Source organism: Euprymna scolopes, chromosome 15 (assembly GCF_053919585.1).
Source record: "Euprymna scolopes isolate OS-2025 chromosome 15, ASM5391958v1, whole genome shotgun sequence".
NCBI lineage: Eukaryota > Metazoa > Mollusca > Cephalopoda > Sepiida > Sepiolidae > Euprymna > Euprymna scolopes.
The window spans coordinates 59,517,688-59,536,734 of record NC_136496.1 but is presented as its reverse complement, the minus strand read 5'-3'; the positions used below and the strand labels follow the sequence as shown (position 1 = coordinate 59,536,734).

The window sequence follows — 19,047 nt, the reverse complement described above, 5'->3', positions numbered from 1 at the left end:
GGTCGCTGGACCCTGGTAGTCATTTTAGCGCGGCTCTGCACTCTTTCAGGAAGGCTGAATCTCCCTGCGGCCTGCGACAACTCTCAATAGCGGGGTCGAGAATGAGGTCGGGAAAGGCGGCAGTGATCGCGGGGTGCCATGGTTGATTGTCTTAAAGGTAGTGGCTAAGGAAGGCCAGCCTCTCGACGTCTCGATGACACCTCAAGTCCGGCATTCCCAAACCTCCCTCACACGGATGTTGAATACAGACCTGTCTGCTCACCCAGTGTCTTCCTCTGTCCCAAAGGGGCAAGGACAAGAGTTCGACAAGAGCTGTTAAGTGTTGTGCAGGCAGAGGAAGTATGGCCAGTCGGTAAAGGATAAGAGGGAAGACGTATGTGGCACACACCTCAGCTCTACCCTTTAAGGAAAGTTTCCTAGGAAGCCACGCGTTGATCACAGCTGCCACCTTTGACCGTATCTCCGACCAATTCTTAACAAGCTGGAGACCCGGTCCGAACCGGGCCATCCATCCAGCTGAAGGGCACCGGGAGGTTTGCGTTGCCACTCCAGGCAGCCAACCGCAGTCCGACCGACTTGCTGCGGTTTATCTTGGCCCTCGTGATTCTTTTGTACTGTGCAAGCACCTCCAACATGATATCGATGTCTCTGAAGCCCGACACAAAGACTGTGACATCATCTTGGAACACGGATACCTTGGCAGCTGAACCGCCAGGCAGAGCCATTTCGTGCAGGACCGAATTTGCCTCCCCACGTCTCGGCTTGCGGAGCAGAGGCTCCAAGGCCAGGACGTAAAGCAGGGGCGACAGAGGACAACCCTGACGAATGACCGAGAGATAACAAAGGGTTTTGAGCGTTTTCCGTTGACTTGCACGACAGCCGTGGGCTGTCGATACATCACAGAGATCCACTTGCAGAAGTCCGATTTAAGACCGGCAGCCTCTAAGACAGATGCCAGGAAACGATGATCGACCCTATCGAACGCTTTAGACTGATATAAATTGATCAGTGCGGCTTCCGTGTCGTCATCTATTCCCCTCCTCTAGGATCATGTGGATCAGGTGCAAGTTGTTCTGAATCGATCTCCCCTTCACAGCCTAGTTCTGTTCCTGTTCAACCAACTCTTCAATAACAACCTGCAGCCGATTCGACAGGACCTTGGCCAAAATCTTCAACTCTGTGTTAAGCAGAGTTATGGGTCTGTAGTTGTCTAACTCTTCCCCACCATGCCCATCACCTTTCCTCGGCAATGTGATCACTCCCTTGGTTACCTGCCCCGGGATGGATCCCTGAGCAAACCAATGGTTGAACACATCCGTCAGAAGAGGCAGAAACATGGGCAACAGCCTCAAATACAGTTCGTATGCAGACCATCGAGTCCCGGCGATCTGTCACAGCTGACCTACTTACGCGCAGTAAAGACCTCCTGCTCCGTCACCCAGCGCTTGCAACTAGCCGCTCTAGCCACGTCAAGACGAGGAGAGTCAGCCAAATAGTCGCTAAACTCAAGGACTGAAAGATCGGGCTGCTGCGTAAAACACTCCTCAAAATGTTCTCGAAACCCCTCGCAGATCTCCAGAGTCGATTCAAGGATGCGTCCATCTGGATGTCTAACTTTTGCAATGTATTTTTCCAAGCCACACCTAGAAATCTCACGATGCTTGACAGCATTAGAGTTGACTGCTTCGTTGCCTATCTTTCTAAGCCTAGCTCTGACTCTTGCTAGTCTCGTGCAGAAGGTCCTGCCTAGCTAGTTCCTAACCCTATCACCCTCCCCCGTAGCCCGAATCAGTCGACCACAAAGCAGCATGCTGTAATATCCTCATCATCGACTGTCTGCGTGGACATTAAATGCGCACATGCTCGACAATTAATCCCTCCACTTGGAGATGGACTTGTTATCCTGATGGACTTTTTTATTTTTACCCTTTTCTATCTTTCCGCTAAGTAAGCGATGGACTCTTATATTGTTTAATTCTTCCTTAAAAAGAACAGTTTTCTTCATTACATAACAAAAACATTTAATTACCTCAGCCACCTTTCACAAAATTCACCTTTCGTCTTCCTTGGTTTACCAAGGCATTTGGCGGAAGTGATGTGCAACATATTTTTAGCTACGGATGACCAAAACTGGATAGAATGAACCTTTTCTTTTTAAAAGTTTAAAAATTATTAAAGTTTTAAAATATAAAATATGTAATTAATATAAAAAAACATTTTAATATTGGAAGTAAGCACTTGATTAAATAAAGTAAACGGAAAAAACATACTTCTTTGTCTTGGCCTTATCTAGTGGGAGGCGCTGGGTATACTTGACGGAGAAGCTTCTAATATTGGCTTTTAGACCTAATCACCACTTACTCCCGGTAACCGCCCCCACTAGTGCCTTTTTAATTAATTCTCTTAACTAGTCTCAGAAGTCTTGTATCTCCATAAGGGAGGTGTGTAACTTCCAGTACCCCGCTAACTTAGGCCTATTTCCTAGCTTCAGCTGGGCCATAACTAGTTTATGGTCTGACTGACCAAGTGAACGTGGGGCAAGATAGGAAATCTATTTCGCCTCTTCTAACTAGTATCCTGTCCAAATAGGTATTTGGATAGGAGGGAACGCTATTGGTCCACGTCCACATCTACCACCCTGAATACTCAACCTGAAACCTGTCGACCAGATCGCATCTAGCCATCAGGTCAGCCAGGCTGGGCTCACATCTCTCTGACCCTCCAGCTTTGCCTCCTACCTTATCTAACTCTGGGTCTAAGATGGCATTCTAATCCCCTAATAGCACTACCCATTTCCGACAATCTACAAACGCGTCAAGTTGACTGAAGAATGAGACCCTCTTGCGAGCGGTGCTGGGTTCATGAACCGCGACCACCCGAAACACAATCTTTTACGGCAACATTGGCCACGACTAGCCTGCCCACTGTATCTCTATGAACATCGATCGTCACGGACAGAGTTCGTTTCACTAGCAAGAAGACTCCCCTCCCCCGCGGGCTGCCATATGCCGAGAAAACTTCAAAATCCAGATTCAGCACCTGACAGTCCACAGAAGAAACGAAATGTGTCTCCTGGATCGCAGCAACATCCACTCCCAGGGACAAGAGGTTGTGCCGGAGGCGAGCCGCCTGGCCCGGTGATCTCAAGCTCCTAGCATTCAAACTGGCCAAATTTAAAGACATGGTATCTACCTTAGGGTGTATTGCACTCGGCTCCAAAGTCGGTTGGCATGAGGATGCTGACATTCTATGCGATGCTCAAGGAGGTCAGGTTCTTCAGGTCCTGGCCTTCTCTCACACTGCCTCCAACGTCTAGGGGAAAGATCAATTTTAGAGCCCTGTGGAGAGACGGATGGACCCACACTGGAACCCTTCCCTTGCATTTTTTTTGACAGTTCGTCAAGGGAGGAGTTGCTTTTTTAAAAAAGTTCCATTCCCGGAAAGGCACCTTCAGCTGCCTCCAGAAGTGATCACAAGTTGCTCTTGCAAGTCTCTGGAGTTCTAACGAAAGTTATTAGGATGTTAACATGTTTTCCCTTTATCTGTTGACAATCAACAGTGGCTTTAAAGTCTAACGCTGTGAGAGAGCCATTGCCACCGTCAGAGGGTCAATTTTACAAAGTCCTTGTCTTTTAGTTGGACCGCGAGAGGCAGAGTGATCCCTCCCTCTCCTGGGTCCATTCATTTCTTTTTCTTTTTGGAGTGGTGGTTCGGTTTGCATTGGGGTGGGTGTTGGTGGGTGTCAGGTGTTGGTGTGATGTACGGTGTTGTTGTGGTATGTGTGGTGTCTGGTGTTGGTGCTGTGTTGGGTGTTGATGTGGTGGTTGGTGCGATGCTTCGTGTTGGTGCGGTGTCTGGTTGGGGGGAGGTGTTTGGGATGGTGTATGCTCACAGGGGGTGGGGGCCACCTTTTCTTCCCCTTCCATCTTTTAAATTCTTTTTTCTTTCTTTTTTATTCCTTGGGGAGGTTTGTTTTCCCTCCCTCTCGTTGGCAGACTCATTTTCTGAGGAGCAGTCTTTCATTCTCTTGGTCCCCGATTCAGTTCGTCCGGGGGCCAGTCGTTGTTCCTGAAGTGTTTTTCTTTTGCTCCTCTTGCTGTTGTTGATGATGCTTCTGCTGCTGTTTCGGTTGTGATGTCTTTGGCTGCGGCGGTTGCTGGTCATTGTTCTGGTCGCTTACACGGTATTGGCTGCAGCGGCTGTTGCTGTTGCTGCGGCGCTTGTTTTCCGTCCGCTTGCTGGCTGGAATTGGGGGACTTTGTTTTCCCCTTTCGAGTCACTGTGACCCATCCAATGATGGGGGATGGGTCCACTGGCTTGGTTGTCGTCTCTGGGGCACAAAGCTTGTCGGCAGCTGTAGGGGCTTTGGTCGGATTTCTTTTGGGGCAATCCTTGGCCATGTGTTCCTTCTGCTGACAGTGCCAGCAGTGCGGTCTCTGTCCGTCTACTATGATGAACATTGTCCCCTCCTCGCACCTCAGTGTCGCTGGTATTTGGTTGAAGCCAGCTTTGTCGAGGCGCATCTGGAGTCGGTAGGCCCGAGGCAGGACATCCCTCTTCTTGCTTGTTGGGGCCACAGACACCACGTCCCCATACTGGCTGAAGACCGCTCCTAGTTGTTTTGCTCCAATGGAGACAGGGGACGTTCAGTATGGTGACATTAGTGACCGTTTGACTAAGGTATTCTGGCTGGAGTTTGATGTTTTTCCAATGCAGATTAATCCTATTAGCTGTTGCTTCGGCCTCTCTTTGGTTTGGGAGCAGGACGTCCCACATTGCATAGCTCCTCCTGCATATTGTCTCCTCCATTTTTGCTGGGTAGTTGCCCTCGTGGGGAGTAGGAGTGGAGGGGCGTATTCGGCTGACGAGGATTGAGGTGCAAGAGGTGCCACCAGCTGTGGTCCACCTGAAACTTTCTCCTCTTCTTCTGAGTAGCTGGGAGTTGCTCCCTCCATCAGGGAGCTTTCTAGGGGAGCAATGTGGTGCATCTGGAGTGGTATGTCCCCTCTGCCCGGCATTGTGGAGTGGTTTCACTGGCCGCTGACGTGGACCAAAGTGTAGCGGGGGGAAAAGAAAAAAGTAGGGGAAATGAGGGGCTTGGAGCAGGGTCAGAAGAGAAGAGGTTTGACCTCCCCTTGCAGGGACGTCGGGTTAGCAGCTCGAATCCCCCATGAGGGGGGGAGCAGAGAAGGAAGACGCAGTTGGTGCTAGCAGGTCAGAGTGCTGTGTCGCAATTAAGAGAGGGGATAGACATCTCTGCCCAGAGAGGGGAACAGAAACGAAACACCCGCCCTACCCATGTCACCCTACCCACAAACAACCCCAGGGAAGTGAGAAAGTGAACCCGGTCTGCTCAATCACTGGGAGAGCAGTGAAGGAAGACAAAGTTTTGGGCCTGGCAGGCAGAGTGCTGCTCAGGTAATTAAAAAGGAGAGAATAGACCATTTCAACCTCAGAGGAGAGGAGGAAACAAAGTACCCAATAAACTAAAACAAACCCGACCAGGTCGCGTCTACCAAAGAAAGTGTTGTCGGTCCCGAAAACAGCAAACTCCCAAAGAAGGGATCGGTTTCGGGTCCAGACTACCACACAATGGTGTCGGTCCTGGGGGGAGCAAAGAGGGTCCTGACTCCCCAAAAAGGGGGTTGGTCCCACTAACGAAAGTTAGTACGTCACGAAAGTGACAAACGTGACACCTTGAACTTAACCCGGGGGTCAAGTGGCGGAGCCCTTTGAAAAACATCAAAAATGAGGTAACTGGGAGAACAGATGCTACACTTTGATCTTGGCCAAAAGGCCAAGAAAAATTTAACAGCATCTATTAACAAGACCTTTGATCTTAACCAAAAAGACCAAGCACAAAAGTGTTACGGACAGACCGACCCACAACCGACGGAGTGACTTATAGAGTCGCTTGCACGCGACTAAAAATGGTTGTATGAGGGTTAACAGTAACTAAAGCAAATACCAATCTGAACAAAAATATCAAATAAACTTAAATTTTTACAGTATTTTTGAATGAATGAATGAAACGAATTTATGAATAAAATAGAAATTTATATGAATGTTTTTATTTCTGAATTGCTCGTATTATTGCTTGTCTTTTCATAGGTTGCAAGTTAATGCCCTGCAACCAATCAATTCATTATTTTCTTGGAACGTGTCCAGAGGAATAAAATATACTCATTGTTTGGCAGAATGTAATGGTGTATTTCCTGTGACTGGAGTTTCTTAAGACGCTTCTCTCACACACGTATACACTTTCTTAGCTGAGTGTCGTTTTGGCTTGTTGACAAAATGGATGGCTTGGAGAGAAGGAAAGAGTTCTATTGGGGGACATTTCTCCTTGTATGAAATTTGCAAGTCTGCTTTAATGCTTGTAGCCTCTCTCTCTCTCTCACTTACTTTTAAGTGTTTTATATTTTTACTGGATTTAAACAGGATATATATGTAGATTTCTTGTTAATGTTGTTAAACGATAGTGCAGTTAAGTAGCGTCTTCACCTTAAAAATCTTTTTACTTAGAAAATCGCCCATATTTTATTTGGACGTAAACAAATATTTTTATTTACTTTTTTATTTAAAAAAAAAAAAAGTAATCTACGGGTATGCATGTTTCGAGGTCCTACCTCTCAGTGTAGTTTGTCTCTCTCTAGGACCCGAACTCTAGATTATATATCACAGTAGCACGTTATCCGTTATGCTACGAAGTCCTAGATCATTTTATTATTTATTTTTATCGTTTATAAACTTATGTAGATTTCTTGTTGATTTTTTCTAATGAGTAGCGTCTTCATCTTGAAGATCTTTTCACTTAAAAAAGTCCCCATATATATATATATATATATATATATATATATATATATGCGTGGTTAAATCAGTGGTTAGATCAGTGGTTAAAGTTTGATGAAAGAAGCCAAATTCATTACAAATGAATGCTTTGATTCTGCTTAGAATCATCTCTAGCGAATTTAGAGTGAATGAAAAATGTCTAATGCATAAAAACCTCCAACAGTTTTATTATGTCTCCTAGGTTTGTCCCTTGGCCGGGCATTTTTCTTACAGTTTCCCCTGACTCGACACCGGCAGGTTGACTGGCGTTTTGTTCCCTAATTTTAGTTGCCTTTCTAACCCCACATGGTTCGGTTATTTATCTTCTATTATCCTTTGCCGTTTTAAGCCACCTCCGGTAAGAAACATTATTTATCCCCTTCTTAAAGACACTTCAATACTTTAATGTTATGTTTTATATTATTTCATGGTACTTGTACTGTTTAATCAAGACATTAAAAAATGAAAATATCGAAAAAAGGTTATATTGTACACATCCATTTTGAACTGAAGATCTCCGAAAAAAAATTTCACTTAATTTGATCGAGTAGTCTTTGTGAGAGCACATTGAAGGCAGACATCTTAGATTTTTAAAAAAATTTTGTTTGGCGTTTATAAACGCCACAGGGAGATAACTCCATGTAAATTGCCGACACCCGCTCCCCATCTTTAATAACTAGCTTTTCTTCCTAAATATCGAACCTTTTGCTCAGTATTGTTTTTTTTTTTTGCTGTAAAACAAAAACTACTTGAAAGTAAGTGAAATTTTTTCCGGAGAACTTCATTCCATAACAGATACGTACAATTTAAACTTTTTTCGATATTTTCATTTTTTTAATGTCTTGAGTAAACTGTACAAGTACCTATTTCATTTTAACTTCGAACTTTGTTTATTTTCTTTACCCACGTGTCCAGCCTCCTTATTTCTATCTGTGTTGTTGATTTCCTTACACATACAACTCCCCATTCAGCCCTTTATGGATTTGTCAGAACAATCTGGCATGAGGATACTGACCCTGACCAAATATTCAAAATCACATAGTATTCGCAGCCCAAATAAGATCTACTCATTACGGCTACCTCAGAGCTTTTCTGAAGAATGGTGCACCTTCTCCAAGTGATATTACCTCAAGTAATAGCGCGAAGCTAGATACTCCACCAGACTAGATCAATTCTTGTCCTGGAATCCAGTAAGACCAAGAGACCAACATGAAAGATATACTGCAACGTATAAAAATGGTTAATTGGGGAGAGGAAAATTATGTTCCTAATTTCTTTACTAACTCAGTGCTTAAGAGATAAAGAACTTTAATGGAACATTCGAATATCTATGTATCTCATATAGACTTCATGTGTTAGCCTCAGGTCGTGGGCCCCTTGATTTCTGAGAACTTCGACTGAAGTAAAATAAAATAAGAGAGAAACCCTTTATAACTTCTCGTTTCTGGACTTTTTTCTTTTTGTATTCTGAACAATGTTTTTTTTTTTTTTTTTTTTTCTTTCAGTTTTTTACCCTATCTACCTTCAATAAACCTGTTTATAGGATTTCCTATCTTCAGAGTTTTGATTGTTAGTACACGTTTAATGCTAACTGTTCAAGGATCATATGTTTCTAATCAAACGCATCCTGGACACAGTCTAAGTTTAGTTGTCATTTTTAGTAGTTGCTTCACATTTTAATTTAATAACATTATTTTATCTTCAGTATGTTTTGTGTAATATTGTTGTATAAGGATTTAATACATTTTTCTAATTTTATTCTTCGCTATTTAATTGCATTAATTAAAATTATGATGTGAGATTGGAAGTTGACGAGCTTTCTCACCCATGTTGAGTTCCTAACATCTTAGGAGGAGATCAAAATATCACTGTGGATCATAAGGTTAGAAAATGCAGATCTCCTATTGACGTGAGAATATTACACTCACCCACTCGTTTTCTAACCCCTGACTCGGAAAAAAAACTTGGATTCTTTTTTAAACAAATCATGTTAGAATTCAAAATGTATAATGTATTTATGATGCTAAAATCATAGCTGTAGGTCCAGCTTTCGTTGAACTCAAATTTACATATGTTACGGCCTAAAACTGCACCATTTGTTCATTTTTACCAGGATTTGACGTCCCCTGGGGACTTTTGGGGTTAAAAAGGGGGGGGGTGAACTTAGTCATTTTTTTATGCCTCGTTCACTGTGCACTAATGCGGAACCATGCATGCTACACTTGTTTTTTTTCCAGCCAACTATGCAAAAAAATAATTAAAAATATTAAGTTTATTTTAATACTTTGTGGACTCATTCTTAAGTATCTGGCTTCTGATAGGAAACTCTATCTAATTGCACTATTGGCAAAGTGTTGATAACCTTCTTTCTAATTTGTGTTGATGAATGGACTTAATAAAAATCTTTTGTCTCAGAAACGTACATACACCATACATAAATATCATAATTTTGTATCTTTTAAGTTGTGAAATAGTCACTGTCCACATAAATGACCCGTGATCATAAAGGATCTTTCCACTTGTTTTTGTGAATCCCTTTATCATGTCATAAATGATTTTATCATGTCATAAATAATTTTATGTCATAAATGATTTTCTTTTTGTGTCATATACTATTTTAGTTGATATCCTTTTTGTAGTGTCACCATTTTTGTGTGCATCGACAAACAAAGGAACAAACACAGTTTTTTAGTAATAAATATAAAAAACATAAATCAATTCATAAGAATCAATGCTTTACACAAGTTTTACTTATTTTCACCAGCACTAACTCAGTATAATTTCTAGTATTTTAGATTTTGACTGCAATGGTTAGATTTGCCACTCAGTAAAATAATTTCAGAATTTTATTCAAAATGAGAAGTTAAACATTTTTGGTTTATTATTTTATACATTAACAAGACATGAGCTTGAAACTTCTAGTGTGCAATACTTTTGGTGTAATGATGTGTGCTTGTAAACTGGAAGATAAGATCACATCGATTATGCTTTATCAGAAATTTGGTATTCATGAGATTACAGATGCCTGACACACTCTGCATCTCATGTGGTTCCGCCGTATACAGTGTGCTGCTACTTGTATCAATTCTATAACATATTTCCTGGATATTAGAGAATATATGAGGTCAAGAAGACAAGTCAAATGCATGGAAAGTTATATATCTATATGCAACCTAATTGTTTACACTTTAAACTGGTTTGCATGGAGAGCAAGCATAAGACATTGCTTGTCCTTGAGTATTCTAAATATCAAAACTGGATGAAAAAATGTTCCTGAGTGACTATTACTACTTTTTAATACTCAATCCAGTTTTCTATTTCAAAAGAATGTACTATCTTTCAATGCTGACACACACACACATATATATATGTATATATATGTATATATATATATATATAATTACTAGATGTGAGAGTAAGTAACTTTGTTAAATATATGATTATTTTCTAAAATAAATTTTGTAAAAATTATGGAAAAAAATTATCAACGTTTTTTAAGGTTTAATTTAGTTTAATGAGTCTACTTATTTCTACAGATTTTTTTTCCCCCCCTTAAGCCTTGGACATTGTCGGATGGCATCATAATAGACACGGCATGCCTCAAATGATAGCTTGCGAGATGCACTGAAACATCCAAGTGGTCCTTCTCACAGCTCTTTCATACAAGTGCCTATCATTTGTCGAATGAATTGTGAAGTATCATGGCCAAGGAAATGTGATGAAAAATGAAACCATCAGTTAAGGAACTGTATTTTTTTTTCTGGTGGGATTGAGAGCAAATTTTGCAGTTTTTGGTAGCATGAGAGAACCAGAGCAAATGACATATTTCTGGCTTAAGATTTTATTCAAATTTTAAGATTTTGAGTGTTATTTAAAATGTATTATTGTAATTATCACAATCTTACAAAATGAATGTTTGTAATTTGAAGAGTTTTAGTGTTTTTTCATTTTTTTTCTTTTTTAAATTTATAATCCTTAATTTAACACAAATTTTTACTTGCTATGTGATTAGTATATTTCACCAAATTTTTTTTTGTCATTCCTCCTTCTTGGTAATGTCAGATAACCCTACTCATAATCTATAAAACATAAAAATGTATGTAAGCAGAAATCTTTTTTTTCCAACATAATTTATTCCAAATAAATACGTTTCTGTTTTGTCTAGGCCTTGGTTTATTACTTGTAATAGCTGTACTTGTCGGATGGAAATTTACTCCACGGGGACATGAACCTCTTCACTTGCTTTTTGGTCTTGGAGAACACAGCATACTGCATCATGTACGCTCTCATGGTATACTGCGGAGTCGAGAAGGTTATTGGCATGGAGGTAAGTGATTCAGCTATCAAGTATTTTAAAATTAAAAACACGTAATGTAATGATTTTCTTTTTAAAAAAGTTACATTTTATTTTGCATTTAAATTTAGAAAGATTTTTTAAGTGTTATTAATAACTCTGTAATGTAATTTGCACGGGTACTTAGCGAGTTTGAAAAAAATAGCTTGTATCAGCATTACAGAGTTCTCTTGAAGAAAAAAAATGATTTCTCTTAAAATTTAAACATTTTTTAATGTAAGATTTTGTTTGTCAGCAATAAAATAGTCTATGGAAAAGTGAAGTTGTGGTATTTTTTTATAAAGATTTTCTCTCGTACCAGTTGTTCTTTCAACTATAAGATGTTCATGTCATAGTTTTGGTTACAGACGGGAACATGTAATCTCCATTCATTTGTAACCAAAATTAAATCACTATAGCTCTAAGTTTTTAATATCTTATTAACTATATTTTTTAATTATTTTTATATTGCATAATCAGAATTATTTCCTGGATAAATCTGAAACAGAAAGTAATAATAGAATAAAAATAATTGTCGGTTTATTATTTATTTTTTTTAATTTGTAGCATGAGAGCCAGAGTGGATATATTTATACTGGTAACCCAATTGAATATTGAAATACTCATATTTTTGGTTCTATGTGTACGAACTATATTAAAATTTACAGGCTTTTTGAAGATTATACTACTATTCTATGGTTATAAATTTGATGATTGGTAAAAATAACCTGCATTTTAAAACCAATAAAATGCACCAAAACTTGCCTACATTTGTATATATAGTATTCTGTTGGCTAGCTTCAGTTTTGCTGCTTCGGTTGTCTCTTCTGTGGCCTTGCCAGACCACTAATATATAGATATACCACCACTTTTAGCAATTTTTTAAGTTCCAAATCTTGGTGACTATTGATCAGAATTTAACAAATGGAGGCTCGTTGGAAAGGTAATGACCTGACTTGTGCAGTGGACTATGACATTTGACATTCGCATATTAAGGCGATCATCTATCATCTAGAGCCTATTTTTTTTGCACTTTTTTACAGCCATAAAATGTTTCACTTATAGTCATTTATTTTCCTAGTTTTGCATATGAATTACAAAATGTTTGCTATTTCCCCAAAACCTCTGGCCTTAATGGAGAGGAGACTAAAACTTGCTGCTATGGTTTTAAATGATCTGAAATAACAGTAAGAAGAGACTTGATTCCAAATATTTCTCATATGTTATATCTCCCCTCTTTGGTTTTCATACATAAAGTAAATTTCACAGTGTATAAGGATTATTTGATACTGGAGATATTCATAATCGTACCCTATTTCTAAAAGAGGGGAGATATAACATGAAAAATATTTGAAATCAAGTCTCCTTATTTGTTTTGTTTTTTTCCAGATCGTTTGAAACCATAGCAGCAAGTTTTAGTCTTCCCTCCATCGAGATCAGAGGTTTTGGGGAAATATATTCACAAGGGAAGGACAAAATTTTACCTTCCAAACAGCAAGACAAAAAATAAAGGAATAAAAAATAGTCAAACAAAAGTTGACACTATCAATACATGTTATGCAAATGGTTGAAAAGCAATGATGGCAAAAAGCAGAACAAAACTTGCACTTTTTGTTTGGTTGTTGCATTTTATGTTTGCATTCATTTTGTTATTAATTAGATTTAACTATGTGGGGAAATTAAAGTGGTGGCCTGAATTCTGAACAATAAACACAAACCTCCACAAATTTTACATACTTAAATGATTAATTTTAAAAAACTAAATTTTTAATAAGAAAAAAGAATAAATAGTAAACATGCTCAAAGCAGAAATAAGATCAGTAATACAAAATAATTTTTGCTGCTCCAAAAACTTATTTAAAAACTAATAATTTACCTAAAAATTAAATAATAAAAAGGTAGAGGCAGCTCTACATTTTTGTTTTATTAAAAGGAAAAAGTTTCAATTCTTAAATATTAATGGTTTATTTAAGTATAAAGTAAAAATGGGTTTTTCTTTTATTCCTGACTTTTTTTTTTCTTTTTGAACCAGTTTTTTAGTAGAAACAACAATTTATGGCTGCTGTTCCATAATTTCATGAAAAAGAAAGATAATTTTATATAGAAAGTTTTTTCTCTTTTCTAAAATTTTGAACAGATAAGTTTTAATAACTTTTTTCTAATCTGGGAATTTAGAGTTCCAAGCGCCTACTTTGAAGTGCGATTTACATATTTGTTTTATGGCTGCACTTACGGTGTATCATTGGGTGCAGCAACCCAATGACTGAGAAATGTGGCCACCGATTTTTAGCCCACCTTTTATAGGGCCCTTCCCAGTTAGGGTGAGCAGTTGTGCTCCTGAAAAGGCCTGCACAGAGTTCCTGTGTGGTCACAGGAGAAGCAGCCATCACATGTCTGCCGCCAGTTCGCAGGTCCAGGCTACACCAAGCCTACCCCTATCACAATTACTCCATCACCACTGGTCTTTCATATGAGGAAGGAGAAAGGAAAAGATAGTAGAGGTAGCAGTATTTGGACTGAAAGGGCTGTTGGCATGATTTTGTTTAGGGTGGACAACACTTCACCGGAGTGAAGCCCACACACTATGGCTCCATGCTTTCTTCTCGTGGCCCCGATGTATGATGTGCAGGATTCTAGTGCGGGATTGCATCGATCTGCCGATCTTGAAACAAGTTTCGCCTTACAGCCAGCCTGACTGATATAGTTTTGTATTGGAGTGTCCTTCTTTTAGCCTTTGCCTAAAGAGGAAAACTCTATAAGGCAGCAGGGAAATGGGGGTTTGATTATACCGGCAGCTGCTCAGTAACATGCATGCAAGCAGTTAGGAGACAGGGGTTGTAGATTATATAGGCTTTAGACTAGCTTAACCACCTATTATGCATGCACACCAATCACTCCTCCACTGGAAATTACATGATAAATAAAAAAAACGTGGTTGTCCTTGTTTTTAAATATTTGTTAATGTTATGTAAGTTAGTGAAAAGCATCTGGAAGCTTCATTGTAAATAGTAGAAGAAACCAATCCGAGCAAAACATTTTGGTAAGAGATTAAATTCTGTGAGTCGGTTTCTAAATATATTTTATCTTTTAGGTCAGATGATTCTTCCAAAGGATCACTAACCAATTACAAAGTTGTCCAAAGTAAGAATGTGTGTCTAATCGGGCCACAGATTTCTTATCTGTCTGGCATGCGTGTAGACTTCCTATATCACACATACACACACTGGTATAAGGAATCAGCCATTAGTTGAGCCTGTTGAAAGCATTTGAAGAATTTAGTTCTTGTCAATTTTTTTTCTGAAAAGGAAAAAAAGCAAAAGTTTATATAAATGAAAAGGATATACGAGTAGGATGATGAATGGTGTGAAATGAAAAAAAAAAAAAAATCTTCATGGATGAAAAGAGAGCTAGACAGTTATATAGGCAGAGGGAAAGATGCTTGAACAGCATTATAAGAGGGGGTTATGATTATGGAGGGAGACATATATTAGAGAAATAGGAAATGGAAAGTATTAGTATTGAGGGAGAAAGAAATCTTGAGAGGTATGTAAACAGGAAGAGAGATATATAAAGAGAAGTGTATTTACTAATTGTTGGAGAGATCGGTGTAAAAAAGGTGTCTAGCAAGTTTATACCAGTCGATTAGATAAAAATAATCTATGGTTAAAATACATTCCATAAAATGCAACAATTAGTCTCTTTGGAGTTACTTCCCTTTTTCAATATTTATCACAAAAAATAAAAGTGCAACTTCCGCTCAAACTTGTTTTATTTGTTTGTTCATTTTGATATGTTTACTTAAAACGAACGATATTTTCACTTTATTTGACAGCTTAATCATGCAGACGTTTTGCAAATCTGAACTCCCATGGAAATCTACTTGTCAATATATTCATAATGGTTCTTGACTTTTTGGATTTGAGAGGAGGGCTATTGTCATTGACCCATAAAAATATTAATTCCATTAAAGTATTTTTGTTTTTAGCTATAATGAGTATGCATTTGTATAGTATAGCCACACTGAAGAGCCGTGATATAACTAAGCAGTTTGTCTGTGGATCACTCACACACACACACACACACATATATATATATAATATATATATGACTAGAAGAATACTAGTCCTAAGACATGTAAAATTTATTCTCCATGCAGGACAGATGTACACTATCTTTATGAATATTTTGTATAACTTTTCATTATCAAATCGAACAGTAAATCGAATAAAAAATTTTATATGAAAAATTTGGGGCTGATTTGACTTATGATGTACAAAGAAAAAATATATGTACTTTATGCCTCTTTTCTTCAATATATGAATCTTCATGTCACTTTTGTGTTGGGATTGACAAAATTTTACCGATTTACAGAAAAATGACAAAAATTGAATTTGGTTTAAATTAGTGTTCTGTTTGTCAAAATAGATTACAGAGTCAATTGTTCAATAATTGGTTGAAGTGCTGCATGGTCTGAATGTTATGGTTTATGATTACAGGCTTGGTAATCACACATTCTTACAAAAGTGTTTTCTTTGCTCTAGTACCATATTGATTATGAGGGGAAACGCGCATAACAAAGTTATTGATAATAATATGAGGTGCAAATTGTACAAAGTAGATTCATGATACATAAATAACAAGCTAAAGTGCACTGAGAATTATCTCCCTTGGTCATATTCAGAAACCAGTGTTTAGATTGTACTGAACACATTTCGTTCAATACATATATATGACGAACATTTGGTAGTCCTTCATTACCGTTATTCTCATAAGTAATTATAGATTTTTTTTTTCTTTGTAACTTTGTTGATACTTAAGCATTTCTATTTCATGGGCCATTTGAAAGCCGAAAGTATATAGTGAATCGTTGAATTTTCCATTAGCTTGAAATTAAAAGATAGATACTTATATATATATATATACTATTTACCAGTTGTATTAAGCTCCAGTTTACATTAGTTTTAAAAATGATTTTAAAAATTATTTGCCAGTTTTTTCCCTAATATTTATATAGAATTACATAATTATTTTCATATAAATTATAATTATTTTTTCCAACCTAAAATGGCAGAGAGGAAAATAATAATCATGACAATGTCACGTGGTCTACAACTGCATATTTTAGACCCCTGTATTAGAAAACATAGTGAATGAACAGTTTTATATCTGTATTGTAACAATTAACCCATGTATATATACTAACAGGACCCATGTATCACGTTTACCAGAAAAAATTATGGAATCCATAAAGCTCTTACTTCAACCCCTAAATCACATTAGTGTTTGAAACATATCTTTAAAGTTCTGTAAGTATTAATAATGGTGTTCTTGAAAATTAAATGTATGAATAATACTTAACATTTGAACTAAGGGGGTGAATAAAATTTTGAATACGAAAACACTAGAAGGAAAGTATTACTTCTTAGAACCTTTTATGTTAAAAACATCAAAGCAGTTAAACCACTTTCAAAGAAAATGTTTTTGCTTTTTTATTTTTCTGTGAATTTTGGAAAAATCTTAAAAATCAATGTAGTTTTAATTAAAAGTTCAGATTTATATTTTCCAAGGGATTCTTTCAAACAAAATATCTACATTTTTATAAACTGTGAGAAAATTAGAGAAATTTTATTAGACAAGAACCCAAGTTTGCCCAGCTGGGCAAACTTGATTCCTTGTACCGGAAAAATATCCAGTAAATAAAACGTTTAGTAAATCGTTATTTTTTTTGCATTTTTTTCTTTTTGCATTTCCATACACCAAACATGAATATAAATATCACTAAAAAAAACCGCTGGGTCATAAGCTTCATTTCGGTACCTTACTTGCCTGGGTGGGTTGTTGGTACGCTGAGATAAACCGCATCACACACAGTAAATCGAACTTACTAAGGGAGATAATAACTTCCGGTGAATACCGAAAAAATATCCAGTAAATAAAACATTGTTTAGTAAATCGTTAATTATTGCATTTTTTTTTTTTTTTTTTTCCATACACCAGACATGGATATAAATTTCACTAAAACATCTGCTGGGTCATAAGCTTCATTTTGGTACCTTACTTGACTGGGTAGATTGCCTGCAGGCTGAGATAAACCGAGTCACACACACACCCACATACAGACAGACATTAGGAAAATTTATAATAAGATTAAGTATGTTTATGGGGACATGGAGGACAGTGAAAAGCAAGTTAAAAAATTTTTATATAATTAAATATTTTGATTTTAACCAATTTATTAATGTGTTAAAAATCATATCTGATTATCAAGACTGTCAAACAATTTTTTACAACAGAATTTGCTTTAAGTATTTTCGGACAGGTGCTTAAAATTACATAAAATAGATTGCAATAAAAAATAACTTAACAAGCAACATTTTTTTCCATTGGATAAATTATCTAAAAATGTTTATCTGGATGTATGCAATTATTTATATTACATGTAAATTGATAATTATTTGCATTTTCTTTTTCAGGTATTATGTACCCTGAGTTTCAATATCGACGACCCCCACCTTCATATGATGTCTCTATGCAAGAATATCAACAGCAACTGATGCAACAATATCAACAAAGTATAAACAATGTAGATAACTACAGTCTACCTAGTTCACCACCTCCTACATACCGGTCGAGAGCGAGTACAATCCGTACTGGAGTACATATTGTTTTCCCCCCAGATCACAATGAGAATTACCCAAATTCACTTCCACCAACTTATCGATCACAGACCAATTCACGACCTCACCTGCCTCGGGCAGGATTCGGTGATGAAGAGGAAGGCTATCCTATTCCAGAACCAATCGATCCTGCCCCAAGAGACTCCCTAGTATCAGATGCTGTTTCTGTGATTGTAGCTTCCAACTCCATGGAGACTAGTGCAACTCTAACATCAGCTGGTGACTGCCATCTACCACTTAGTCAGCAAGTGAATTTGTTGAATGAGCCAGAGGATGAGATCAATGATCAACCCATGTTGTTCTCTGGACGATCACAGGGAACCATGACTGATCCAGAAGGATTGCTCAATCCTCCATCCCCTTCAACAGTCATGGACCTCACATCTGCCTCAGCTGTAATACAATCACCACCACCATCAACGACAACAACAACCACTGTGCAGCAACCCCCTAGTTTTGACCAATTAAATGACCTATGCAATCAGTTTACGATGCCCGATAACATGGTTGATGCTGTTGACCACGATCATGATAATGATATAACTCTTGGGACAACTCAGGCTGGAACCAGTCGGACTTTGATAGATGATACCCGTGGATCTGAATCTCTGGCTAAGACTGGAACAGATCCGGATTCAAGTAATGGTGATGTCAGTAGACAAAGTTCTCCTGAACAAGATGATTCGTCACCCTTACAAACAAAAATTGCTGCAGAAACAAGTTTATGATGAATAACCTACTTTATCTTTCATCTGCATAAATTGTTCTTTGGAATATGTGATTTTATTTGGGGGCTTGACTTCATATTTTGAATTTGAACGAATTTAACAGAAGACTTGCTCTACTCAGTGCCGAATATACCTCATATGAGGCAATAAATTACATTTGCTTCATCTCAGTATGATTCAAATGTGTTGAGACAACAACAGAGTAAATTATCAGCATTTATTATATATTAGGTATAAAACGTTTTATTAATAAACATTGTTTAGTTACACATTTGTAGGCATATTTACGTCAAAGCTAAGAATTAGATAGACCTCGGTAGGCTGGACTGTTCTCAATGAAAAAAGAAAAGAAAATGCTTTTTTTTCTTTGTTTTGGTTTTGCACTCCAATTGAGAACAGTCCTGCCTGAGAAGGTCTAGCTATTTAATTGCTTTGACTGAGACGTGTCTGCAACTGTGTAACCAAATAATGTTATATA

At 37.7% G+C, this 19,047-nt stretch overlaps 1 protein-coding gene and 1 pseudogene across 2 annotated transcripts in view; one reads left to right on the top strand and one right to left on the bottom strand.

The window, feature by feature from the left end:
• LOC145293838 (uncharacterized) overlaps positions 1–18,923 on the top strand; it is a 398,476-nt gene extending 379,553 nt beyond the window's left edge. For both annotated transcript variants that reach the window (XM_080140504.1, XM_080140505.1), the window contains 2 exons: positions 10,997–11,158; positions 17,638–18,923. In XM_080140504.1, the coding sequence (XP_079996630.1) occupies positions 10,997–11,158; positions 17,638–18,569 (1,094 nt within the window). In that variant the 3' untranslated portion in view covers positions 18,570–18,923. The remainder of the gene's footprint in view (positions 1–10,996; positions 11,159–17,637) is intronic.
• On the bottom strand, positions 5,660–5,809 carry LOC145294401 (U2 spliceosomal RNA; annotated as a pseudogene).
• Positions 18,924–19,047: the final 124 nt, after the last annotated feature.